General features: G+C 37.5%; 12 protein-coding genes across 12 annotated transcripts; 2 read left to right on the top strand and 10 right to left on the bottom strand.

Annotated features, from left to right (window-relative positions):
- Window positions 1-17: 17 nt before the first annotated feature.
- On the bottom strand, window positions 18-2,788 carry GCK72_020522 (uncharacterized protein; the record flags this gene model as incomplete). The annotated part of the gene is made up of 8 exons (XM_053733630.1): window positions 18-142; window positions 186-916; window positions 959-1,201; window positions 1,244-1,441; window positions 1,486-1,673; window positions 1,718-2,115; window positions 2,166-2,340; window positions 2,774-2,788. 8 exons carry the CDS (start codon window positions 2,786-2,788, stop codon window positions 18-20), a joined length of 2,073 nt encoding a protein of 690 aa, XP_053582543.1.
- Window positions 2,789-2,887: 99 nt separating this feature from the next.
- Window positions 2,888-3,655, bottom strand: GCK72_020521 (uncharacterized protein; the record flags this gene model as incomplete). Its single annotated transcript, XM_053733629.1, has 2 exons — window positions 2,888-3,019; window positions 3,428-3,655. 2 exons carry the CDS (start codon window positions 3,653-3,655, stop codon window positions 2,888-2,890), a joined length of 360 nt encoding a protein of 119 aa, XP_053582542.1.
- A 3,602-nt stretch (window positions 3,656-7,257) lies between these two features.
- Window positions 7,258-9,575, bottom strand: GCK72_020520 (uncharacterized protein; the record flags this gene model as incomplete). Its single annotated transcript, XM_053733628.1, has 10 exons — window positions 7,258-7,414; window positions 7,463-7,558; window positions 7,608-7,774; window positions 7,818-8,180; window positions 8,234-8,350; window positions 8,404-8,503; window positions 8,730-8,893; window positions 8,974-9,217; window positions 9,260-9,318; window positions 9,363-9,575. 10 exons carry the CDS (start codon window positions 9,573-9,575, stop codon window positions 7,258-7,260), a joined length of 1,680 nt encoding a protein of 559 aa, XP_053582541.1.
- Window positions 9,576-11,641: 2,066 nt separating this feature from the next.
- On the bottom strand, window positions 11,642-12,323 carry GCK72_020519 (uncharacterized protein; the record flags this gene model as incomplete). The annotated part of the gene is made up of 3 exons (XM_003099324.2): window positions 11,642-11,829; window positions 11,874-12,084; window positions 12,138-12,323. The coding sequence occupies 3 exons, from the start codon at window positions 12,321-12,323 to the stop codon at window positions 11,642-11,644; spliced, it is 585 nt and encodes a 194-aa protein (XP_003099372.2).
- A 368-nt stretch (window positions 12,324-12,691) lies between these two features.
- GCK72_020518 (uncharacterized protein) lies at window positions 12,692-13,749 on the bottom strand (the record flags this gene model as incomplete). Its single annotated transcript, XM_003116171.2, has 6 exons — window positions 12,692-12,864; window positions 12,917-13,106; window positions 13,169-13,342; window positions 13,393-13,446; window positions 13,495-13,548; window positions 13,597-13,749. 6 exons carry the CDS (start codon window positions 13,747-13,749, stop codon window positions 12,692-12,694), a joined length of 798 nt encoding a protein of 265 aa, XP_003116219.2.
- A 4,131-nt stretch (window positions 13,750-17,880) lies between these two features.
- Window positions 17,881-18,592, bottom strand: GCK72_020517 (uncharacterized protein; the record flags this gene model as incomplete). Its single annotated transcript, XM_003116039.2, has 4 exons — window positions 17,881-18,032; window positions 18,077-18,269; window positions 18,317-18,400; window positions 18,446-18,592. 4 exons carry the CDS (start codon window positions 18,590-18,592, stop codon window positions 17,881-17,883), a joined length of 576 nt encoding a protein of 191 aa, XP_003116087.2.
- Window positions 18,593-18,877: 285 nt separating this feature from the next.
- GCK72_020516 (uncharacterized protein) lies at window positions 18,878-20,583 on the bottom strand (the record flags this gene model as incomplete). The annotated part of the gene is made up of 4 exons (XM_003116661.2): window positions 18,878-18,947; window positions 19,626-19,680; window positions 19,728-20,176; window positions 20,222-20,583. 4 exons carry the CDS (start codon window positions 20,581-20,583, stop codon window positions 18,878-18,880), a joined length of 936 nt encoding a protein of 311 aa, XP_003116709.2.
- A 699-nt stretch (window positions 20,584-21,282) lies between these two features.
- Window positions 21,283-21,507, bottom strand: GCK72_020515 (uncharacterized protein; the record flags this gene model as incomplete). Its single annotated transcript, XM_003116106.2, has 1 exon — window positions 21,283-21,507. The coding sequence occupies one exon, from the start codon at window positions 21,505-21,507 to the stop codon at window positions 21,283-21,285; it is 225 nt and encodes a 74-aa protein (XP_003116154.2).
- A 1,525-nt stretch (window positions 21,508-23,032) lies between these two features.
- GCK72_020514 (uncharacterized protein) lies at window positions 23,033-23,801 on the top strand (the record flags this gene model as incomplete). The annotated part of the gene is made up of 4 exons (XM_053733627.1): window positions 23,033-23,206; window positions 23,250-23,387; window positions 23,436-23,653; window positions 23,702-23,801. The coding sequence occupies 4 exons, from the start codon at window positions 23,033-23,035 to the stop codon at window positions 23,799-23,801; spliced, it is 630 nt and encodes a 209-aa protein (XP_053582540.1).
- Window positions 23,802-24,191: 390 nt separating this feature from the next.
- GCK72_020513 (uncharacterized protein) lies at window positions 24,192-24,662 on the top strand (the record flags this gene model as incomplete). The annotated part of the gene is made up of 3 exons (XM_053733626.1): window positions 24,192-24,299; window positions 24,350-24,455; window positions 24,508-24,662. The coding sequence occupies 3 exons, from the start codon at window positions 24,192-24,194 to the stop codon at window positions 24,660-24,662; spliced, it is 369 nt and encodes a 122-aa protein (XP_053582539.1).
- Window positions 24,663-24,889: 227 nt separating this feature from the next.
- Window positions 24,890-25,147, bottom strand: GCK72_020512 (uncharacterized protein; the record flags this gene model as incomplete). Its single annotated transcript, XM_053733625.1, has 2 exons — window positions 24,890-24,989; window positions 25,038-25,147. 2 exons carry the CDS (start codon window positions 25,145-25,147, stop codon window positions 24,890-24,892), a joined length of 210 nt encoding a protein of 69 aa, XP_053582538.1.
- A 57-nt stretch (window positions 25,148-25,204) lies between these two features.
- On the bottom strand, window positions 25,205-25,656 carry GCK72_020511 (uncharacterized protein; the record flags this gene model as incomplete). The annotated part of the gene is made up of 3 exons (XM_053733624.1): window positions 25,205-25,255; window positions 25,302-25,439; window positions 25,483-25,656. The coding sequence occupies 3 exons, from the start codon at window positions 25,654-25,656 to the stop codon at window positions 25,205-25,207; spliced, it is 363 nt and encodes a 120-aa protein (XP_053582537.1).
- Window positions 25,657-26,020: the final 364 nt, after the last annotated feature.

Genomic DNA, 26,020 nt, shown 5'->3' with positions numbered 1-26,020 from the left:
AATTACAAAATAAAAAATCAAGAAATAGAGCAAGCTGCCGAGTTGAGATGTCCGGGACGTAGATTATTCGCCTTCACCGTGATCGCATTTTCAATCGACGTCTCCAATTCTTCGTATCCTTCGATACTATTAACGTTCACATCTGCAAGAACATGATTAGTTCCCAATGGTACATATTCGCTAACCTCTCTCATGATCCACAATCTCCCAAATACTTTTCTTCAAACTTCTCGTCAAGAAATACGTCTCTGTCTGCCCTCTATCCTTTACATTAATCCTCCCGCGGGGACTAAACTCAAATCGTCCAGTTTCCATCGCCTTCTCGTATGTCCATTTGCTGCATTGAATCTTTCCAGCCATTCCTTGAGATTCCATTTGAGACGCCAGCGTGACAGTCTCCCCGAATAGACAATATTTTGGCGACTTTGTTCCAACAACTCCAGCGACAATCTTTCCAGAGTGCAGGCCAATTCTCAGAAGGAATGGATTCTTCGAAACAGGGTCCACCACACTTCTTGCTTCCCACATCATCCCTAATGCCACGTGACACATATTTTCAGCGTGCTCCGGAGTGAACTCAGTAATCCCCGACACTGCCATATAGCTGTCGGAGACTGTCTCCACTTTGAAGACCCCTCGGATCACAATAATACGATCCAATTTTTTAAAAATCTCATTGAGAATTCGAACGATGTCCTTAGGAGAACATTGAGGTATGGTTTGTTGGAAAGTTGGTAGATCACAGAACATCACCGTAGCGTCATGCTCTGCAGCTTCAATATGTTCTCCACTGAGCAACTGTTGAGCAATACGTTTTGGAAGCATATCTTTCAGAATTGAATCAGTCTTCAGACGCTCTTGCTCCAATTCCCTGGTCATGGTTTCAAGCTGCTCATTGTTAGCTTCTAGTTGGAGGCTGGAATTTCAAAATTGAACAGAAAAACTGTTTAGAACTCACTTCACTTCCACATCCGTCAATCTTTGCTGGTTGAGAAGAATCAAATCCCGTGTAGCATCATGAAGAGGCATGGCGGTCAGTCTCATCCCATACTGCATCAACTCATTTATAGATGTCACGTATGGAGAGCACAGGTAGATGATATGTTTCTTGGAGGATAGTAGCATCATCTGCCCTTTCAGTTTAAGATGGTGTCCCTGTGTTAGCTCGTTTGATTTGTCCTCCTCCTCTTCTAACGCTTCCCTGAAATATTCCGCAGTTAGAGAAAATCTTCCACTGACTTACACTTCCTGTTTAAGCTCCTCCTGGCTCATTGCATCCATTAATTTCTTCTTCAATGGAGACGTTTTGACTTGGAGGACAAATACCGCATTGATAAAGTTGCAAATATTTTCAAAATCCAATGGGATTTGAGGGCGATTGATTTCAAAGATACGGAGGATTGGAGTCCCAGGTTGAAGGAGCTCATTGGGGATATGATTGCTGGAAATGCTTTTTTTGTTTTATCTTGCAGTAGTAAGACTTACTGTAGCTCACTACCGCATTGAACCAGTTTGCAAGACTCATCAATCACAAAGTGATAAGGGAGAGCTTTGGAAAAGTCGTCAAGTGACATTTGGAGAGTGTCATCCAAAATTTCCGGAAAGTTCGGGTTAGAGGAAGCGAGCAGGCCGGCATGAGAGCCATCTGAATCTCGGCGGTTCTCTCCGACGTTCTAAAATTTCATAGCAAAATATTTGTGATAGTACTTTTCCTTACCTTAATCAAAAACACCACATGCTCCTCCACTCTCTCTCCATTATTCATGTGCACACTTCTCTGAGTTCTTCCTTGCACTACCAAGTTGATATCCAAATCGAAAACTCGTTTAGCCACCTCTCTCACCACTCCTTTTACAATTGGATACAAACCAGGGCGGCCAGTGAAATAATGCAGAAGGAGATCACCGTCCGAGTTTTCCTCACACCTGAATGACGGTCCACGTAGGTTAGCCTTGTATACCACATGATCAATAAAGTAGTGGAGACTATCAAGACTATCCAGAAACCCTTTCAGGTTTGGACTCATGCTCCGGACTAATTCATCCCATCCAATTTCCATGGAATATGTAATCAAGAAGCCGCCGTACATCTCCCAGACCTGGTCTTTCGTCACTTCTAAAATTTACACAATACATAGATACATCAATTTCAGTTCTAACACTCACTTATAACAAGAGAGACACTATCCACCAGAACATAAGTGTCTGTATCCGAGTAGTAATGATTCACAATATTCTCTTTTCCGTTCTCGAATCCAGCCTTCTCCAGAACTTGAATCCAAGTCTCTTCTCCATAGTTACGACAGATGAGTTGACGAATACTCTCATGAATGAATCCGAACTAAAATACGTGTAATTTTGGAATAATTTCTACCAGGTAGCTTACCATTTTATATCCGTTAAAAAGAGGAAAATAAACGAAGTGAAGTGGCCGAGAGAAAATAATCCTTCTCCTTTTTCTTCCCCTTTCGTGACATGAATACTATAATTTCTGACGACTTGCTGGCATTACCAAAAATAATCCAATATCTAATTCAGGTGGCGTGAGGAAGTTGTTTATTTTCTCATTTCTGACTTTGGCACACCTTCCAGTGTAAATGATGTCGAATTGTTGAGCAGATGTATGAGAGCTAGGTAATGTCTAATCTGAAGAAAAAAACTTCATTTTTCAAAAACATTTTCGAGTCTTACATCAAAGCAATAGTGAAGTGACTATTTCAGATGACAGTGATTATTAATGGAACAATGAGAAGAGCCCTAAACCATTATCACACAGACAGAAGACACATATAGTAATAGAAGATATGTAAACAGTTGAATTTGGATTTAAAAAAACAAAAGATGCGATAAAAAACAACATCAACATTTATTGAATAACAATTAACAAATTAGTCTTCCTCCATATTGACATCCTCCTCGCCTCCGTCGTCCTCCCCATCAGCATCACCACCATCATCTTCCTCCATTGGTTCGGCATCTGCGTTGAGATCAAGATTCCCGAGCATTGCAGTGATGGCAATCTGAAAAATTAAACTCATATTCAATTTACCGGAAAAACTGTATTTGAGGTGCGTGCAACTCTATTGTTCAAAAGGTCCGTCCGCGTCGGAGTGCAACTTTATTAGAGGGGCACTTCAAATAAGGGGGCACCTCAATTACAGTTTTTACGGTATTAATGGGGTTATTCAGGTCATGTAAAAGTGCATTTTAATACGGGTTTTCCTCCGAGAAACCATTTTTACAAATCTCCGTTTAGCGTTGGTCTAACAACATTCTTCCCCTTTTTCGTATTTTTCGACATGCTTATGTAGGAAAATGGAAAAAATATATTTAAAAAAGTACATTTTTCACCGTTTGTGAATAAGGCAAAATATGTATTAAAATACATTTTTATATGACCTGAATAACCCCATAACAAAAAACCTTACTCTCAATATTTGCTCCGGTGAAAACACGTTGATCCAATCAGCGCGGTTGGCGAATAATGGCGCGATGAACTGCTCTTGGGTGGCATCGAATGCGAGGTCCAATGCATCAAGACGGATTGGGTTAGGTTGTTTGATTTCCTCAACATCAGAATCCGAAGATTCCGAGTAGGTATCTGCATTGGACAGAAGAGTGTCCGTATCGCAGCCAAGGGAGGCGGCGTTGCTCATCTGAAATGAGGTGGGATTAGACTCCGTATACAATTAGGGATTCCTTACATTATTAGACACTGCGGTTCCGATAGTTGAGACCAAATCTGAAAGTGTAGTGGATTGGAGAACATAAGCTAGTGCAATTGCAGTAAGAAATTTAGAACTGGGTTATAACAGTCTGATCTATGAAACTTTAAAAAAAATGTAACCAAAAACCCGTTTATTCTGGAACAGTAGGCTTAATATTCTCTTTATTATCTTTGTGATCCGCATTTGGTTGCTCTTCATCAGCGATCCTTTGATACATCATCCGAAGCATGATTCTCAGAAGTCGCTCCCGAATAACGACACCATTGAAACGAGCAGTGCATTCACGAAGGATGTTCTCAAGCATTGTTTCACCTGAAAAACAACAAAAATCGATGAGAATCAAGTAGGAAAGTGTTGCACCCGTAAGGAAAAGAAATGGAGAAGAAAACGAAACAAAAAGGAGCGAACAACACGAAACATTATTTTCACATGAAATTTCTTTTTTTGGTAAGGGGTTTTGAATGTTCTTTTTTCCATCTTTGCACACCTTTTTTTGGGAAATGCAAATAAAATAGTTGTATTGTTTTGAGAGAAACTCACGAATGGGGGTTTGGAGAGAAGAGGAGACTAATGACAGCTGGATGTCACGTCCCTGAAAATGTTTTGAATGAATAGAAGAGAGAAGTAATATAAATGAAATGAGGAGAGGTGATATGAAAAGCTGTGTAGTTTACATGTCTAGTTCTCCGTAGCCATATAGTGATTTTCGTCAGGGCCGGTATCTCTGGAGGCAGCTCTAAAGTTGATGTAGGCATCCTCTTCTTCGATCATCTGAAAAATGCATTATTTTTCTATTGATAAGTGACTTATATGTACAAAATTACTTTTTCTGTTTTCAGGATCCAGCACCCAGAAAGTTTTTCTATTCCCGATCCTGATTTGCTTCCAGAAATATTTCAAATTTCAAATTCCTTGCAACTCAATCTCATTACCTCATTCAATGCCAATGTCTGCTCCCTCATCCAGTCTTGATCCGAATCCTTATTCAACTCGGCTAACAGGTGACGCAATGAATCGGAGTAATTCATTTCAAAAAAAGTGTCAAAAAGTGGCTAGAGTGTCAAAAAGCGGCACGAAAATTGCGCAATAATGTTATTAAAGTCGGCACTGTTTGAAAATGTTGCTCAATAACTTAGATTTTCTGGAAAACTTGGCACAGGTTCCAGTTCTCCTTCCGTACCTACACATATTAGGTTGGTGCATAATTTTCTTTCTTTTTTTGCAAAATTTTTATTATAAAATATTTCAAAGTAAATCAACTTCAATTAGGCGAAATATTGTCCATCAACATCCATGACTTTCTGCCAACGACCAGGCAATTTTTTGATTCCCTCCTGCCAGAACTCAGCCGGGCGCTCAGCGAAATATGAGGTCAACTCCTTTTTGATATCCTCCTTTGTCTTGAAATTTTTACCGTCAAGGTGATGTTGGAGGTGGCTGAACAATCAATAATCGGAAGGAGCAAGGTCAGGAGAATACGGTGGGTGGGGTAGAACAGTCCATCCGAATGACATCAGCTTGGCATTGGTCACTTTCGAAACATGAGGGCGAGCGTTGTCATGCTGGAAGAAAACTCTTGCTTTTTCTCCACGACTCGAGGCAACTGCTCGTTTGAGTTTTTGCAGTTGGGAAGAGTACACATCAGCTGTTATTGTTTTGCCCTCATCCAAAAGTTCCCAGTACTCGACACCACGAACAGACCACCAGATGGAAAGCATCACCTTTTTCACGTGAAGTTCAGGTTTGGCAACGGCTGCTGGTTGCTCATCTTCGTCAACCCACTGGGCCTTCCGTACATTGTTAGAGTAATGTACCCACTTTTCATCCCCAGTGATGAGATCATCCAGCCAAGCTTTGGTTCGGTGGGACGACAGAAGAAACATACTCATATCCAATCGACGCTTCTTGTCAAAGTCCTTCAAAGCATGAGGAACGAAACGACCCAGTTTCTTGACCTTTCCGATGGACTTCAATCCACGCACAATAGTTGAATGATCAACTCCCATTGCCATCGCAATTTCGCGACTGGACTGGTATGGGTCCGCTTCCACATTTTTCTGCAATTCGCTCAAGTCCAACTCAACTGGTCTTCCGGGATGCGTCCGGTCTTCCAAATCGAAGTCGTTCGCTTCGAATCTTTCGATCCAAAGTCTTATTGTGGGAGCAGTAGGGGCATGTGCTTGATAAATATCAGTTAACTTCTTTTGAATATCAGGTGATTTTAAGCCAGAAAGAAAGAGAAACAAAATCACATGCCGAATATGCATTCGGTTGGGGACAAAAGGAAGCGGCATTCTCGCTGGGAAAGGAGCGAGCAATGAAATAAAAAACTGATAACAAGACACTGAAAGGGACTTTCGATTACATAAACAAACGGGTTGAAAAACCACCTTCCTGATCAGAGACCGAAGGCCAAAGTCACACCTTCAAAAAAGAAAGAAAATTATGCACCAACCTAATACAATACCTCATTTTTCTTTTTTTAAAGTAATAAAGTGTAATAATCTACATATCAAGATGTTAGTTGTTATTGAGAATGCGCGAAATCGAGTGGTGTCGTAAAACCAGCGGGCTCATTTGTTTTTGTACACATCTGTTGCGGGAGAGAAAGCGAGGGCTCATTTATGTTTATGACCTCGTGATGAGGTGTCGAGGGGAAGTTACTGTCGGAAAGAAATAAGAAGAAGGCGACGACAGAATTTTCATGTGATGGAAAAAGGGGGGAGGGGTACTAATCAGTGGACCGGGCTGAATTCTCGTTTGAGGGGTCGAAAAGTTTTTCCGTGTAATGAATAGTCGAGAAAATTGAAGACGTGGAAGTTTTCTAGTTTGCCGGGTAAGTTTTTGAACAAATTGCTCGGATTTCAAAGTATGTAAATTTCACAGGCATAATTTTTGGTTTATTTCAGAACCCCCACAATTTCAGTATTCACAACAATTTCATATAAACAAGCTAGCTTATAACACTCGAAAACTGTAACAAAAATGACAACTATACTTAACTGACACCAGTGTGCATCTTCGAAGGCGTTTCGAGAAAATACTCGAAAAATTCCTCGAACAGAGTTTCGAAATTTTCTCGAAAATTTTTCGAGAAAAAACTTTCGAAATTTTTCTCGAAAAATTCTCGAAACTTCTTTCGAGAAAGTTTCGAGGAATTTTCGAGAATTTTTCGAAAAATTTTTCTCGAAAAATTTTCGAAACATCTTTCGTGTATTTTTTACTCGAAGCCACGTTTTCTCGAGAAATTTTCGAGACTTTATTTTTCAATACATGCAAAAAAGATGGTAATAAAGCAGAAGTAAACGCTCTGAGTTCGTTGAAAAACTAGTAATATTCTTTATTCAAAAAAATTGTGTTCTACAGAAAAAAAATGAGAAAATTATTCAAAAAAGTAAGTATCAAAAATAACAACAAAAGGCATAACAGTTTTTTGAATAAAAAAGATAATAAATGCCAAAAATGAAAGAAAACGAGAGAAATCAGAACGAAATTCAGCTATACTCTGACAGGTCATCATCCTTATCTCTCTACTCGTCGCTATCGTTCATTTCTTCATCTAACCTTCCTCTCTGACTCGAAATGACGTCATCATCATCCTCAGATTCGTCTCCAGAATCTGAATATTCGTCATCTGACTGTTCAAAGCAATTCTCATTGTCAGAGAATTCTGCACGATCTTGCCTTCTGGAAAATTACAACGTATTTTTTCATTTGTAAGACAATAATGCTCACTTAATTTTCGACAATTCAGAGACGGTTAATAAATTGTTCAATGTCTCCAGTTTGGCTCGGTTTCTTTTCCTCTGGCGAACGAAATCAGAACATCGGCTGTAAACTTTTCGAATAAGGTTTTTTTTTTTCAATTGAGAGGATTTACCTGAACGTTCTTTCCGAAACGGACGACGACGCAGGGCTGGCAAGAAGCTCTAGAGCGATAACCGACAACCTCTCAAAGTTCGATGACTGAGTCTTCCAGAAATCAAGTGGAGAAGAGCATGTCGGTCTATTGGTGGTGAGAAGGGCACGATAACGAACGAACTCGCTCTGAAAAGCATTCTATAATTGATAAGATTTATTGATTTCATACCTTAATATCGTTTTGAACGATGGAATCCGATGCTAAAGAGCTGTTCAAAAATTCATCTATATTTTCGTTATCAACATGACTGCGTTGTGCATTAATTACTGTTGGCGGTGCTTGATCATAAGTTTCCACCCAAGCTTCGACATCTTTCCATTCAAGAGGTTCAATCCACTTTTTCACATATGCGTATCGATGATCGCAAAGCATGGTGCTGAGAAGTCGATAATTGGACATACATGTATCCAAACGCTTTCTAACAAGATCAGCCAACTTTTGTGCCAGTGGTTCATCACTTTTCAAAGTGATAGTTTGCAAAAATATCAAAGTGGGAACGATTTCTGAAGCGAATGAGGAATCTCTTTCCATCTGAAACAGCAAACAATGATTATTTCGTTTATTTTTGTTCAGTTCATTCTTACCCGCAGAATTGCATCATGAACCGGCTTCAAAATTATTGACAACTGTCTCACTTGATCAATTTCCGACGATTTCAGCAATAAATGTTGAAAATCAGCCAAATTTTTTGCCGATTCATGCTGTAAAGATTATTTACTGAATCATTAATTGAATCTTTTATGGTTTGACTCACGTGTGCAAGATATCGGCACAAAAGTATACTTATTCCACCCCAACGAGTTGGTGCTATTGGTAGAGGGAGCGGAACATTAATTCCTTTTGCAGATGACATACTGAACAGTTTTGTCAAAAAATAAAATAAATTCGCAGGACTTACGCTTTTAAGTTTGATTTTAGTTCTTTGTGGCTTCCCAAAAATCTGGCAAACTTCTGAACATGCATCTGAATCTTATTGACTTCCTTAATTTTTCCAAAATCAGTGATAATCAAGTTGAGCACGTGACATGCGCAGTGGATTCTAAAAAAACCCAACTGTCTTTTACTTCTCATTTTTATTACCTGTCGATTTGATGCCTATCAGCTAAAGAAACCAACGGGGAACCAGCGTCTGCAGTTAGAGTTGAACAGTTAGAAAATTCTAAGCCAAACTCATTGAGAATGTCACAGATAGCTTCTCCGATTGATGCCGAATCGCCTTTTTTCACTGCTCGCAAAGCCAAAAACTGAAAAATCACACTGTTTTTAATCAAATTTTACAGATTACCGTGATGTTTCTTTTGAAACTTGCATCAATATAACTGACGTGTGCCGAATAGAAGTGGAAATCTCTTTTTCTATCAGAAAATCCATCGGAGAGTAATGTGAACTTTCCGATTGGTTCAAGTTGTTTTTTGACTTTTGACACATGATTTGACGCTATCTCATCAATCAAAACTCTCATTTTCATTGCATTTGGCAACACGTAGTCATCGGGAATTTTTTGAAGAAAATTCTGAAACTCGGGATTCTCGGCAAAACGGAAGGGAACCAAACCCGTTGCAAACGCTCTAAAAGGAATAAAAAGTATTATATATTACATTCTAACCTACTTCGCCAACTCTCTATTCGCTTCTTCATTTGATTTTTCATCGGAACTTGCGGCAGTTCTCTGGAAACGCATACATGTTTAACGTTAAAAACTGTTTTTCTTACCTCTTTTTGTATGATTTCCTCTATTTCCTTTCCGTGCATGTTCTCAATATGATTCTTTAATCCAGATGTCGTTCCAAGATATTTTAAACGTTTTCCACACGATGGACAATCAACATACTCCATTGATGGATCAATTTTTCCTTTAAAAAACTTCCACACAATTGATCGATTTTTGACATTAATTTTCACTTTTTTCGGTGACGGTGGAGTCATACTGAAAAAGAGAAAAAAATCTATGCAATTATCAACTAAGAAAAACAAAAAAAAACTGAGCGAAATTCAACGAAAAAAAAATTGAAAATAAATAAACAACGACACTCCGAAATAACGCATTGCGCTTTGTTTATCCAACTTTCGAGGAATCCTCGAGGATTTTTTTCTTTCGAGAAATTTTCGAGAAAAATTTCTCGAAATTCTTTCGAGAAATTCTCGAAAGTTTTAAAAAATCTCGAAAAAATTTCGAGAAAATTTCGAGCAAATTTTCTCGAAATTTTCTCGAAAAATTCTCGAAAAATGTGTTTTTCGAGAAACCGAGTCTCGAAGATGCACACTGACTGACACAACATATACACACAACAAATTCCTAAACAAAAAATATGCTCACTGCTCACGCTGCTCCTCCACCGGCTCTTCCGGATCAGAATCGAAGACGTATTCAACGTCTTCGTCTGAATCATCGCTGTCCTCCAACTCATCATCGGCATCACCATCAGAATCACTAAACTCCTCATCTTCTTCTTCTTCTTCTTCGATGTTTTCGTCATCGTCATTCGGAACTGGCGGCGGCGGTGGCATCCCCCAAATTCCATTGTTGAAAAATACAACGCCGTAATTTTCCTGAAATGTTTATTATATTACACAAGAAAACGTGAGTCATCAGAATCACTTACTCGAATGGTGGCACGGAAATCCACTGTGTCTTGTCGCTCCTGGTCTTGAATCGATCCGGCATTTAGAGGAGCTAATGGTCGACGGCTCATGTTGAGTAATATCTTAGAAAGTCACGATGAGGACGTCGACCTCTGATGAGTAATAAAGTGGGGGACGGGGTACGGTGCTGTTTATAAAATTAGTAAGGGGGAGAAGAGGTCGGTGCGTACAATAGTATGGGTGGGCGGAGTCAACACAGGTTCAAAGGTTGGAAGGGAACCTGAAAAAATTGAGGGTCAATACGGTCCGAATTTCAGATAGAGTGCATCAGATCCGAAAACATTTTTTTAACACAACTGTTTTTTAAGTTTTTATTTAAAAACCATAATATTGCATAATACAAAATGATCAGATTTCAATCGTTGCGGGACTCCTGAAGTTGCTCTTCCAAGTCATCATCGACTTCCATCTCACTTTCAGAATCCTCATCATCGTCGCCATCATCATCTTCGCTTTCTGTTGCCGAACTAATTTCAGTCTCATTATCGTCGTCCTCTTCATCTTCCTCCTCCTCCTCCTCTTCATCATAATCCCTTAAATTCTCCTGCGCTATCTCAACCCAAATATTGCCAAAATCGAAATTAGGGGTGTTCTGAAAATTTCAAGGAAATTTCAGGCAAATATAATTTAAGCTCCTCGAATGCTCACTTGCTCTTCCTGGTGACGTGCGATAGACTCTCGATGCTCCTCGTGTTGATCCGAACTCTCATTGAGTTGGGCTAATGGGCGGCGACTCATTTTGGACAGGGGGGGTTTCTGGAAACTGTGGTTTGTAAACCTGTAGGTTTAGTAGTTCGAGCGATAAACAAAAAATATATTCTTTTCATAGCAATAAAACCTCCCCATTCCCTCTTCCCTTTTTTTCCCCACCGGTGACACATTAACCGTGAGAAACAATGAGGGTAGAAGCTAACCGCCATGTGGTAGAAATGATTTTTTTTTTGTTGTTTTTCGTTTTGTTTTGGAATGAGTCAAGGAGACAAGGTCAGTAATGTTTTATTGGAAAATGAATCAAATGCATACAGAAAAACGATGTTTACAAAAGAACGGAAAGGGACGAGCGGGAGTCAGAGGGGAGATCCCTATGGTCAAGAGAGATAAATAGACTGTAGTTCACATTTTCCATGAACATCTGAGCAGCTGTTCAGGCTCCTCCCACTTCTGGAGCGATGCAAAGTCTTGAATCTCTGCCACCAGTGGCAAGGTGCTGCGCGTATATTTTGGAGCAGCAGAGAAAAGTGATGTCAATTTTGGAGTTTACGATATGAAGAAGAACTACAGAAAACTTCAAAGAACCACAGTTTGCAGGAAGTGGAAGACAGTACAGAAAAAAACCAAACAATTAAAAGTTACATAATTAGAATAGGGACTACACGAACGTGCGCGTAGTCCATGTACGTCTCCTGCACCCTGAATGTCAATCTCCCTGGATTCAGCAACTCTTCTTGAACATTTTCACCAAATTTTCTTAAGATCTCAGCCTTGATCGTCGGAGCTCCATCGACCCTTTCCCCGTGCCCGGTGATCAGTGTGATCGCTGAAAATTCTTAATTAAAGGTCTTCTGAAAAGTTATTTATTACGTTTGTGCTTTGCTTTACTGTTTTCTATTGCCGATTTGATGTCGCTGACATACTCCAATGCCCCTTTTACAGTGAAACCATGGAGATCAAATATCAGTTTTCGAGAAAATCCCAATGAGTGATTCCTCTCACGAACCAGGTTATTTATTACAGTTTCCAACATCTTCTTGACTTGTGTATTGTTTTCTTTTATTCCTTGGCTTCTTTGATTCTGAAATCTATGAAATCATTTAACTTTCTGATTATATAAACAGATTCCCTTACATGAAGCTGCAAAATTATTGACCAAAACAAATGATAACGTTGCAGATATTGCTTAGTCTTCAAAAAATCGTTCATGTTTTCAGCATATATTTCTTGAACCAGAGGATTACATATTTCTGGATGAGTCGGAGCGACAAATTCCTTTTGCAGTTCTTGGAGTTGTTTGGAGGAAGTGGGAAGTTCCATACTGTAAAAGGTCGAACTCAAATAAAGTTTTTTTTAAATTAAAAAAAAAACTTATAATCAAATAACTATAAAAAAAAACAAGCCGCCATGATTGTTTCTATATGGGCTGCCAGGAACAGAGAGTTTAGAAGGACGCCGCCGATGTTCTCTCCATCTCTGTCGTCTCTTTTATGTCGTGTGTGGAGGAAACTGTCGAAGGAGGGTGCTCTCTGCATCTGAAGCATATGGTAGACAAATTATGATATCATTTGAAGAGATTTGAGCATTATAGTTATACAAAGTTTATTGAAATCCTAAAATTTAAAATTAAGGAATGTAATAGACAACATAATTAGAAAAAAATTAGACAGAGGTACAAAAATGAGCTCCTAACACCTGATAGCATCACTATACGTTGGTTTCTTTGGAATGGTCAAAATCAAAACTCCCGGATTGCCGCCATCCACCTTGATATGGAGTCCGTACTCCTTCTGAAGCGCTTCCCGGATGATTGACGCACTATTTACAGAATGGTTACCCACACCAGTGAGCAGCTGGATATCTGAAATTTTTCAGTTTGTTGGTTTTAGAATCCTAATTCTGAATCCACTTACCAACGCTCCGATGGTATAGATGTGGAGAGCCGGAGTTCATCTTTTCCACAATTTCCTTCACGTATTCCAAAGCTTTCATACAACTAAACCAGTGGAGGTCGAATTTCAGATGCTCAACTGGGATGTTGAACAAATCGTCCAGAGAAATATTTCTCTGGCGCACAATTTGGCTAACATCGGATTCGGAGTTCTGAAAATTAGCTTCATTTGAAATTTGATGAATTTACTTTTTAATTTTTTCCAGAAACATACATGAAGACATCTGATTGTAACCCGCCGAATCTTGTCCTCTTTCAAGTAGGTAGTTGTCCTGAGAAAACTTCCTTCATTAAGCAAAAAATTATGAGCTATCCAGTAATTGGAAATCCCATATTTTCCATTTTGAAGGTACTTGTCTTGAAGGGATTGCAGTTGATCCATAGCGTCCTAAAAGCGTTTTATCATTTCAATTTTGGGAATTTATAAGAAAAACTTACAAAGATTCCGAATGATTCATTGACCATTTTGGCTGTGACACCTTTGAAGACATACTAAAAAGTTGTATTATTAATTTTTAACTTAGAATTGGAAAATGATACCTCATTGCTTGAAACATTACCAATGAACAGGTTCCGAAAGGAGTAAGTTGCTTTCTGGAAAATAAATCTATATTTGAGACATTCCATTACAAAAAAAGTTACCTTCCCAAATCCCAATTCCTTTCTAGCCAAGTCCACATTCTTTTTTGAATCGTAGTAGGTGATCTTCACAATATTGTGCGGGTATCCCGTCTCTCTTTGTAACTGATCGACGTGTCTGGCGTTGAGTCTTGAGTTGTTTTGTCTGCGTGGCATATTGGGAAGATTCTGGAAAAAGGATAATGAAACATGGTGAGTTAAGGGATCGAACAAGGTGAAATAAGAAAAATCCGAGACGATGTACAAAAAGCGTCAAGCCTAGTGGTTTTAGGACTTCACTCTCCGACGCCTTCTCGATTGCATTTTGAATTATAACTAGCACATTATCTTGTTGGGTTATTACACTTTGGAGATTATTATTTCTTGGAAAAGGAACAAATTTTATATAACACGAAACTAACAATACTTTTGCAACAAAAAAACACTGAAAACACAGAGCTATTACTCCTTAAAATCCACGAATATCAATAATCGTAACAGTTTGAAAAAAAGAAAAGTGGAGAAATCAACCAAATGGAATAAGAAGAAAAAGTAGAAAGAGGAAAATAGGAGATTTTTTTCCGAATGACCATTACATACGTGAGTAATACAAAAATCTTTGTCTCCCCCTTCTTCGTGGCAGTGCTCCTCATCGACCTTGTGACAAAGAATCAGAAAAAAAGATTTGGAAGGGGACAGTATGGCACCGTGGTTCAGAGTAAACAGTTAGTCATCTCAAGGAGACGACTCCATCGGAACAAGTGCATTAGTAGATGACAGAAATAGATTCCAGCTACAGTGAGATTGTTCCTTTTCCTATCAAACTAAGATAATTTCAAAGCTGAAGTCTCAATGAGAATGAGGCTAAAACAGAACTTTGCGATGGGATGCTGTAGAACTAGGTTCGATTGAAAATTAGACAGAAAATGGAGAGAAGGAAAATGGAGAGAAGCTGGAGATTTTGAAATACAGTAGCGAGCATAAGTGAGCACCCCTTCATACTTTTATGTGTAACTCTGCCCAATCGTGTCCGTTTTGCAAAAACTTTTTTTTGAAAGGTAGCCAAAGTATTCATCAATAGGGATATATGTTTTTTGAAAAATTTCCATTACTGATTTTTTCGATAATCGATTTTTCCTGATCTTGATTTGAAAATCCGAAAAAAAACTTTTTATTTTTCTCTTGGAGTTATTGAGTTTTTAATGTCAAAATGTTGGAAAACACTCAAATAAACAAAAAATTATGTTGAATCAACATTCTACTTTCTGAGCATCGTGCCACAGCTCCAGAAGTCAAAATTAGTGCCTTCGGGAAAATTATCATAACTCATCAAAAAATGCTCCAAATGTGTCGAAACATGTATCAAAAAACGTGTCTTGAGTTTTTCTACAAACCATCATCAAAAAGTTTTAATTTTGGAAATAATAATTTTTCTAATTTTTTTCACTCAAAAATGATTTTATTCTTATTTTCTCTCCATTTCCCGATATTTTCTGGCTATAAAACGAGCACACTTTTCAAAAACTGGATACAAAGTGCTTTATCACACATAATAAAACACATATCTGTATTATTTGATCGTTTTATAGCCAGAAAATATCGGGAAATGGAGAGAAAATAAGAATAAAATCATTTTTGAGTGAAAAAAATTAGAAAAATTATTATTTCCAAAATTAAAACTTTTTGATGATGGTTTGTAGAAAAACTCAAGACACGTTTTTTGATACATGTTTCGACACATTTGGAGCATTTTTTGATGAGTTATGATAATTTTCCCGAAGGCACTAATTTTGACTTCTGGAGCTGTGGCACGATGCTCAGAAAGTAGAATGTTGATTCAACATAATTTTTTGTTTATTTGAGTGTTTTCCATCATTTTGACATCAAAAACTCAATATCTCCAAAAGAAAAATAAAAAGTTTTTTTTCGGATTTTCAAATCAAGATCAGGAAAAATCGATTATCGAAAAAATCAGTAATGGAAATTTTTCAAAAAACATATATCCCTATTGATGAATACTTTGGCTACCTTTCAAAAAAAAGTTTTTGCAAAACGGACACGATTGGGCAGAGTTACACATAAAAGTATGAAGGGGTGCTCACTTATGCTCGCTACTGTATAAGTTAATTTTAGTCAGCAATCAAAATTTTTTGGGACTGAACTTTTTGGGACTGGTTTGAGAATTAGTCCAGTAGCTTATCCATATTAGTAATTGTGAGAGTCTACTACAAAGGCAAATTTAATTTTTGAATTCAGAAGAACTTAAACTTACTATTCATATGTACAGTACCGTAAGATATTCAATTTGGCCTTTTCAGTTGAAAATGACCAACTTTGAGAGGGTGTTACTGTATCACTGATAGTCCCACAAAGTAAATTATGTCCAAATCATACAGAACAAAGGTAGAACTTTATTTTTGTAGTTGACAACTTTTTTGTACGGACACTCCCTAGAGAGCTATAGTCATTTTAAGGGGACAGCTCAAAAATCAAGACCAAATTGTATATTTTACTACTGTATACCACTTTCTAATTCGACAATTAAACCGGTTGGAATATATTTATTAAAAAATTAAAAAATTCACACCATGCAAAAACATACAGATCAAAGGCGCCGAACTCTGTTGCGCCATGTGGGTTACGCAGACTTTTCATGTTGGGAGGTCAAGCCGGTGAGAGGTAGAGAGGAGGGGGGACATTTTACATTTAGGGGAGATCATTTCATTTTAGGAGGCGTTGTCTGTAAGATGAGGATTCCTCTTGGCACAGTTGCAAAAAGTTGTTTCAATCCGAACTCTTTTTACAGCATATATACCCCTATGGTAGTGATTTACAAAAAATATGTCACCAGTCCCCTATGACGTCATCATAGGAATATATGCCCAATAATCGACTTTTCACCCAAAAATTCACAAAAAATTAAATTTTCCAGATAACTCTGTGAAACTTTTGGTACATGTTAGGAGTGTTTCTGACTACTTCTACACAAATTTTCAGCCCTCCAGGCACCCCAGAAACAGTTCAAGTGAATTTAATTTTTATGTTTTTTCAACTTTTCTCAAAAAATCCCTCTAGAAGCCATAAAATTTTAAATCGTATTCTTATTCCCCGCTAAAAGTTCTATTAGATCCAATTAAAATCATCAAAAAGTAGGGGGACCATTTTGAGATATTTCGATTTTTTCAAAAATCACATAAGGGTCCCCCCTTATGAAAAAAATTTTTCACGAAAAATTCGAAAAAAAAAATTTGTTCCGAAAACAATCAGAATATTGATAAAACACATGAAATAAACCAATTCCAAAATTGTTCACCTTAGAAATTGGTTTGAACAGATTTCAAATTTTGCTTCATCAAAATTTTTTCCCATTTTTTGAGGTTTTCATCAATAATTTGTACAGAAGCCATAAAATTTCAATTAATGTACTGAATTCCCGCAATATTTAACACACGATCCAATAAAAATCATCGAAAAACAAGGGGACCATTCTGAGATATTTTCATTTATTTCGAAAATCACATAAGGGTCCCCCCCATGGAAAAAAATTTTTGATGAAGCAAAATTTGAAATCTGTTCAAACCAATTTCTAAGGTGAACAATTTTGGAATTGGTTTATTTCATGTGTTTTATCAATATTCTGATTGTTTTCGGAACAAATTTTTTTTTCGAATTTTTCGTGAAAAAATTTTTTTCATAAGGGGGGACCCTTATGTGATTTTTGAAAAAATCGAAATATCTCAAAATGGTCCCCCTACTTTTTGATGATTTTAATTGGATCTAATAGAACTTTTAGCGGGGAATAAGAATACGATTTAAAATTTTATGGCTTCTAGAGGGATTTTTTGAGAAAAGTTGAAATAACATGAAAGTGAAATTTACTTGAACGGTTTCTGGGATGTCTGGAGGGCTGAAAATTTGTGTAAAAGTAGTTAAAAACATTCCTAACGCGTACCAAAAGTTTCACAGAGTATTCTGAAAAATTTAATTTTTTATGAATTTTTGGGTGAAAAGTCAATTATTGGTCATATTTTCCTATGATGACGTCATAGGAGACTGGTGACATATTTTTTGTAAATTACTACCATAGGGGTACATATGCTGTAAAAAGAGTTCGGATTGAAATAACTTTTTGCAACTGTGCCAAGGCCCAACACAAACATTCTCACTCTTACAGATAGTGCCTCTTAGGGGAGATCATTTCAAATTTTGGCGAAGTAATGCACAGGGAGGAAGTGACATGTAAAGCAATGTATAACATATACGAGAGGGTCATACAGTAAGATACAGTTATAGCTAGACAATAATTTTCTACTTAAATTTTACAAGAACAACTCCCGGGTTGCTTGGATCCTCTCTGGTCGTGCAATAGCCCAACCATCCCAAATCTCGCAAAATCGCATTTTTAATGACAGCAACGCCATTAATACTACGATTTCCATTGCCAGTTACCAAATGGATCTCTGTAAAAATCAGATGTGCTTTATTGTAAAACCGTTTGGCTCACCTTTGTACTTCTTCTCCTTTTTCTCTTTCTCCACTACCTCCAGCGCATATTCGACTGCAACATTAACAGTCAGGTAATGGAGATCGTAGCGATTCGGTGGGGATCTGCACTCGTTGAACTTTCTGCCTTTTTCATACATTTCCATCTCGATTTTTTGAACAACTTCACTACTGCTCGCATTTTTCAGTTTCTCCTGAAACAAACTGATAATTTCAGTGAAACATTAGTTTCAAGTCATACATGAAATTTACTCATTTCTAAAAAATGAGCGTTTTCGTGATGGGTTGGACGTACATAAGTGGTTGAATGAACTCCACAGCTATCCTGAAGCGTGCAAACTGTGAAAATTAGAAATAAATTGATTCTTACCGTTGTCTCATGTCCCAACGACTTCAAAGCTTTAGTCACGTCTCCTTGATTCTCACGGTATGCTTCATTGACGGTCAACGTATCGTGGCCAGTCCGTTTTCTTAAAAAGTCACCGTTTTTCTGGTCACGATGTTTTCTCGTGGACATCTCTAAGTTTTCTGAAAAAAACTAGAACAGGTTTTGATGGTTTTAAGACAAAACACTAATTTTGAAAGAATTTATTTCAAAAACTTGATACAATTCTATGTAGAATGAGAGGACAGGAACACATGTCCAACAACTGTGCACAGAAGCCCACATGGATTTCTCTTCCTACTCTCTTCACTACAAATTCTGAAAAGGTCACTGACCTACGCATGGATTTGGAATGATGAGTCAGAAATTGAATTTATTAAATTAAAAACGAAAAAACAAAATTATCACACCATCGAGTTACTTCTCAATGAAAATGCAGTAGTCGAAGGATCCTGGGATACGCCAAACAACAGCCATCGGAGTTGTTCTAAAAAAGTTGCGATAATCAGTTTTATTTGATTTTTTAGTTCTCACTTCTGATCACTTTCTTATATTCTGCAACAATAATCATAAATGCAATACTATCGAATGATGGGTACAATGCAATGAGAGAGAACAACCACCCCGTCTTTGTACTTCTATATCCAGTAACGGTGCTTCAACTGGTGTCAACAGAACCGGTGCAGCTGACAGAACCAGAAAAATTGTTGGTCTAAGAACTTCTTCAGCTCCTTTTTCATATTGAAATGCATTTTGATCCCACAATATAAGATAACGAGATAGTGTGAGCAGACTAGGAATAAATCCATTGTTATATTCTGAAGACTTTCTATTTTGATACGACCATCGCTGTCATATGAAGCCATGATGAATCTAGGGACTTCACACTCTGACAGAAAGTCTGACAGAAAATCGTAATAAATGGGATATCTTTTTTTTTTGGTTTTCAGAAGGATGTTATGAAGATAACGGAAATTAAAACTGAGGAGCTAGTTGTATGCTCACAAAACACTTATTCATCAATAATGGAAATTAGAAAAATGAGTTCCTTGTCTGCATGTGACGTTATTACTGTAGCTTCACAAAGAGGATGAAATTTTATTAAAAACAAGATCTTAAATTGAAGAAAAAAAAAGTAATTAATTATCACACCATTCTCACTGACAATGCTGTAGTCGATGGATCTATGGGTACATCTGGTACCTTCTTTAGGAACTTTGCTGAAAAAAAATTAAACTCATTCGTTCCTTTCAAAAATCCCACTCACTTTTAATAATCTTCTTGTATTCTGTCACAATCAACATGAATGCAACGCTATCAAATGGGGGAAATAGACCGATGAGTGAAAACAGCCAGCCAGTCTTCCAATGTACTTCCATACCCAGTAGCGGTGCTACGACCGGGGTAAGCAGAACCGGCGCAGCTGGCAGAACCAGAAAAATAGTGGGACCAAGACTCTGTATAACCAATGCTTTGAAGAACTGTCGTTGAAGTTTTTGCTGTGGCACTGAGAACTTTTCGAGCTCCTTCTTCATATTGAAGTGCATTCCCAGCCCGCAATATATAATGATAAGATAGTGGGAGCAGACAAGGAATAAGTCTACTGAAATATTCTTCAAACTTTCTATTCTGAGATGACCATCGCTATCATATGGGACCATGATGAATCTTGGGACTTCACTGATATTAAATTCATATGTTGAAAGAATTTCATTTCTGAAAAAATAAAGATGTTAGAACACACATGTAAAAAAAATATACCTCATATAGCCATCTGTGTAGTCGTTGGGAATACAGAAAATGTGAAAAGCATAAGTGTAAATAGCTCCCGGAATAATAGGATATAAACCCCATACAATTGTTCCATAACCATCAAACTTTTTAGCTGATTTTGTTCCAAATAGACTTAAATAACGGTACACAAACTGGACAGCGATAAAAGCAATAATCAAAGAATAAAATCCACCCCAAATTGAGATTGATAATAATAGAAGTTCGTGAGGAACTCCCAACTTGCTAGAACTGAAAAATATCAGCGATCCATTGAAGTTATGGGCGAATGGTCTTCCTATGACTTCCAATCCAGCGAAAAGTATTCCAATCACAGCAAAATAGACTACCATCCGTTTGTAGGTGACAAAAACTTGTTTGACATGAAAAATAGTCAAGTAGATCAAAACGAAGTTTGATAGAAAGCTAATACAGAATCCTATTTTAGTAAGAATATAAGCGATATCGAAAAGGGACATGTTGAATGATAGAATTGTGATGAATGGTATCGTTAACCGTAAAATGAAAGCTTCTTTTTTCTGAGAAGTCTGATAAAGACAGAAAGGGAAATTAGAGTTCTGAACAATAACAGAATAAATTGAAGCTACAAAGTAAGAACCACATTATTCATCGTTACACGTGAGAGGAAATTAGAAAAAGGCGGTTCTTGTCTGAAAAAGTAGTATTGTATTCACTCCCTCTGTTATACTAATGAAAATACTCCTACCCAAAAAATATTGTTGATTGCTCCTTCGAAAAATTTCATAACAAAATTCTTTGCTCTGGATTATACAAATTCAAAAATTTCTTATAGAAGTGAAAGACTTTTATAAATGTACAGAAATTATGAACTCCATACTACCTAATCTAAGGCAACTGTCGATTTTTGAAACTTTTTTTTGATTCTTTAAAAAAAGTTTCCTGTATTCAAAAGATTTTCAGATTCAATAACTTCATGAACAGGAAATGGAAATAGTTTTATACTTGGTATATCAATGAGAAAACGTGATAAGAAGAAGGATATGTCCTTGTTATAGTGATAAAATAATAACTTAATCCGACAACTTCTGCATAATAATCTGCTTTGAACTTTTCCTTCTCCCAAAAACAAGATCTCTCTCAGCACTGCATCCAGGGATCAACCTCCAGACTGCATTCCGATATGAACTATGAACCATCAACACTGATAAACTCTCTCCAATACCATGCAACCCAGCCACTATAACTGCGATATTCATCCATTTCTGTTCCAGATTATCCGTGAAAAATGCTAGCATAGAGTAGGTAATAGGTGCTACCAAAAACACCACGGGGATTCCGGTTTGAAATATCAAACCGATAAAAAATTGTCGCTGAATTTGTCTGGTAAGAGGGGATGTCGATTTCGTAGGAGCAATAAAAATGTAGTATACTGTACAAGCGGCATGGAATAACCATGACCAATTGAATGAAATAAAAGGAAAGGGATAAGAAACCAGGTGTAAAACCGAATTGTATCAGTATCAGTAGTCACTATGAAAACGTTTCCAAAGAAAAATTCAGGAGTTGGACAGGGGTCCAATGCCAAAACTTGTAGTCTAGCTGAGTCTGTGTCTCCAGGTACACTCCAAAACATACCAAATAGTGATAGATCGAGTATGAAAATTGCAACATGATAGATAAATCTAGATGTTGATTTTTTGAATTTGAATCGATTTTCTTGAAGAGAATTACTCCGACTTTCAAATAAATAAATATAAGATCCAGAAGCACCTAAAACACAACTATTTTGAGATAAAAATATTTTGAACGTCTAACTCACAAAACGCTACGAGAATTGCTAAAACAATTTGAAATAAATATGGAATACCATACCAACTAAATAACCCAACGCCAAGAAACCCGAGGTAGGAAAGGAATATGTATGGAGTAGAGAAGGCGCAAATAGTAAAGTCGAGCCAGGTGCACCTAAAAATGTTCCAGTCTGAACTGCATGAACCAACATGAAACTCTACAAAAATACTTACCAAAAATGATTAATCAATATCGGCCACTTGACAACACTCATATGATTCGGAGTGTTCTTCACAATAATATAAAACGTTAAAGCTTGAAATGGAAAGGCAATACCTTGAATTATATGACTCGGCCATGCGAGACCTTGCCACGAAGCCAGAAAATCATACTGTGCGTTACATTTAGGATATTCAAACAAGTAATATTCAGATAAGGTGGAATACATTTGACTGAAAACTCACGAAAATGAGCGGGAAACTCTAATCAAAATTGAAAAGTTGCAGATCAGAGAGCAGGTGATTAGTAGGGCGGAATAACATAACTTTTGATATCTAGTGATTTCATTTACTCGGGGTCAATAAACAAAAATCAACATATTAGGAACTCAATCATTTAATTTTTGTCTGGAAGCTTTTGTTTCGCTAAGTTGTTTTCCTTTTACATTTGCATCTTGTCCGATTTGGGAAAAATGAGTTGCAATTTCATGTGTTGAAAAAATAAGGAATTTTTAAAACTTTGAAAATACTTACCACTTTTTCTGATATCAGGTTTTGGCGTATCATAAGATTTTCTCAATCCTCATATTATTTGTTATTCGGATCATGAACATCGGTTTTAAACTCACAGATACTTTGGTCGTCTTATCAGTATGATAAGGTTGTTTTTTAGACTAAAAGTCAATTCATTATTTGCCTAGACGGACCAAAGGTTTGATAGAGTTGTTTTTAACTGATAAGGATTCATTCAGTTGCATATAAAAACCACACCGTTTCAATCTGAAACTCAACATTTTCTACAATTTCTACAATGAAAACTGCAATAATTTTCCTGGCTCTCATCGCTGGCATCTCTGCCCAATTCAGTGCAACTGCTCAACAACAAATCGTTGATGCACACAACAAACTGAGATCTTCTATTGCAAAAGGAACTTATGTGGCGAAAGGAACCAAGGAACCGGCAGGAGCTGATATTTTGAAAATGGTATGTTTTTCGCAGAGAAGATATTTTATAATGACTCATTTAGAAATGGGATTCCTCGATCGGAACTTCCGCCCAGAACTACGCAAACACCTGTCCAACTGGCCATTCTGGAGCCGCTGGACTCGGAGAGAATATCTTCTGGAGCTGGACCAGCGGACAGTTTGGAGCCCTCGACCCATATGTAAGATATCCTGATCATATTTTTGATTGAAGTCACCAACATATTTAGGGAGTAACTGCATCCAACTCCTGGGAGAAGGAGTTCCAAGACTATGGATGGACTTCCAACACTCTTGACGTGACCACTTTCAACACAGGAATTGGACATGCTACCCAGATGGCATGGTCGCAGACCGGAGCCCTCGGATGTGGAATCAAGATGTGCGGACCAGACCCATCGGTCAAGAACTATAACCGACTTGTCGTAGTCTGCCAGTACAAGAATCAGTGAGTCATTCTCTTTCTCAAATGATATTCTATTTTATTATTTTTCAGAGGAAACGTGCTGAATAGGCCAATCTACAAAAAAGGAGCCACTTGCTCTGCCTGCCCATCACCAACCAAGTGCGAGACCAGCTCCGGACTTTGTGTCTAATTGGACATCTTCTCTTTATTTGTTTTCTGTAAATTGTTTCAACAAATAAAAATTTCTGATTATAATTTTTTAGCTGTACTTGTAGTTATGGAATTTAGAGTACTACTCTTTGTGTTGGCCATAAAGATGATGTTTTCGCACGAAAAGTTGTAAGAAGTAGTGCACTGATCAAAAACAATGAGTCTAACGTTCAATATTTCTCACAGAAAACACGTTTGATTTGAATAAGTTTCTTTCTCTGTATTGTAAATGTTCTATTAAAATGTGTAGGATGTTGTTATGTAAAAGGAAACCGCGCCACAGTTCTGGTATAAAAAATGCAAAGCCTCGGATCTTTGATACTGTCTGCCCTCTATAAAAGACTGCACAAAAACAAAAAACCAGAACAAAATGAACTCTCTGTTTTTCATTTCACTGCTCTTCTCCATATTCTATGCCAAAACTGCAACGGCCACTTGTTCAACTAACTTCACACCGTTCCAGGGATTAAACTACGCAGTGAGTTAGAATATTAAACGTCTAGATCGTATTAAATTCAAAAGTTTCAGTTAATTCCCACCAACGCTGACTGGGACACTTCCTTAGTGGCTTGTCAAGACTGTGGCGCAGACATGATGGGAATGCCGTATGGCGACAACAAGACATTTGTTGAACGTATTTTATTTTTCAGTCTTTAAAGCAGTTGTATTTTATTTGAAAATTTCAGAAACACTCGGAGTAAACACTGTAGCATGGGATACCGCCTGGGTGAACATTAAAAGTGATGGCTGGTGCTCATTCTACACTTTCAAATCGAACAAGCAGTTCTTTGGCACAAACTGTGAGAGCACGGCTGCTTATGTTCTTTGTGTCAAAAACTGAAAATGTATTATTTGTACTCTGTGAATTTGGTAACATCTGTTAATGATAAATTTATATTACCGAGTTTCTTGAAGTTTACAGAACACATAAACCAGACACGTCTTAAACAGAAAGTCCGGAGCCGCTCTTGTTTTTGATCAGGATTACAAGAACAGTTAGAAAATTACAATCAGAAAATTTTATTTATTGAAACAATTTACAGAAAACGAAAGAGAGAAGATGTCCAATTAGACACAAAGTCCGGAGCTGGTCTCGCACTTGGTTGGTGATGGGCAGGCAGAGCAAGTGGCTCCTTTTTTGTAGATTGGATTATTCAACACGTTTCCTCTGAAAAATAACAAAATAGATTATCACTTGAGAAAGAAAATGACTCACTGATTCTTGTACTGGCAGACTACGACAAGTCGGTTGTAGTTTTTGACCGATGGGTCTGGTCCGCACATCTTGATTCCACATCCGAGGGCTCCGGTCTGCGACCATGCCATCTGAGTGGCATGTCCAATTCCTGTGTTGAAAGTGGCCATGTCAAGAGTGTTGGAAGTTCATCCGTAGTCTTGGAACTCCTTCTCCCATGAGTTGGACGCAGTTACTCCCTAAAATTTGTCAGTGATTCGCAATCAGGATAATGGGGTGTCTTACATATGAATCGAGGGCTCCAAACTGTCCGCTAGTCCAGCTCCAGAAGATATTCTTTCCGAGTCCAGCTGCTCCAGAATGCCCAGTTGGACAGGTGTTTGCGTAGTTCTGGGCGGAAGTTCCGATCGAGGAGTCCCATTTCTGAATGAGTCATAATAGAATATCCCAGCTACAAATAACGTACCATTTTCAAAATATCAGCTCCAGCTGGTTCAGTGGTTCCTTTCGCCACATAAGTTCCTTTTGCAATAGAAGATCTCAGTTTGTTGTGTGCATCAACGATTTGTTGTTGAGCAGTCGCACTGAATTGGGCAGAGATGCCAGCGATGAGAACCAGGAAGATGATTGCAGTTTTCATATTAGAAAATGTTGAGTTTCAGATTGAACCGGTTTGGTTTTTATATGCAACTAAATGAATCTTTATCAGTTAAAAACAACTCAATCAACCATTGGTTTGTCTAAGCAAATACTGAATTGATTTCAGTCTAAAATACAACCTAATTATTATACTGATAAGACGAAAAGTATTGTCAGGGTCTTAAACTAAAGTTCAAGCGTTGATCTGAATAATGAACTGAACGAGTAAAATATTCTAACTCGGACGTGTTTAGGACATTGTCGCAAAGTTTCACGGATCCGCGCTTTCTTCAATAAGATTACTCTGTCAGTATATAGTTTGCTTATGTATTCCTGAAACACTCTCAAGTTTGATTCGTCACTCA

Source organism: Caenorhabditis remanei, chromosome V, assembly GCF_010183535.1.
Source record: "Caenorhabditis remanei strain PX506 chromosome V, whole genome shotgun sequence".
Taxonomy (NCBI): domain Eukaryota; kingdom Metazoa; phylum Nematoda; class Chromadorea; order Rhabditida; family Rhabditidae; genus Caenorhabditis; species Caenorhabditis remanei.
Note: the sequence above shows the minus strand (reverse complement) of the source record. Positions and strands in the feature narration are given on the sequence as shown.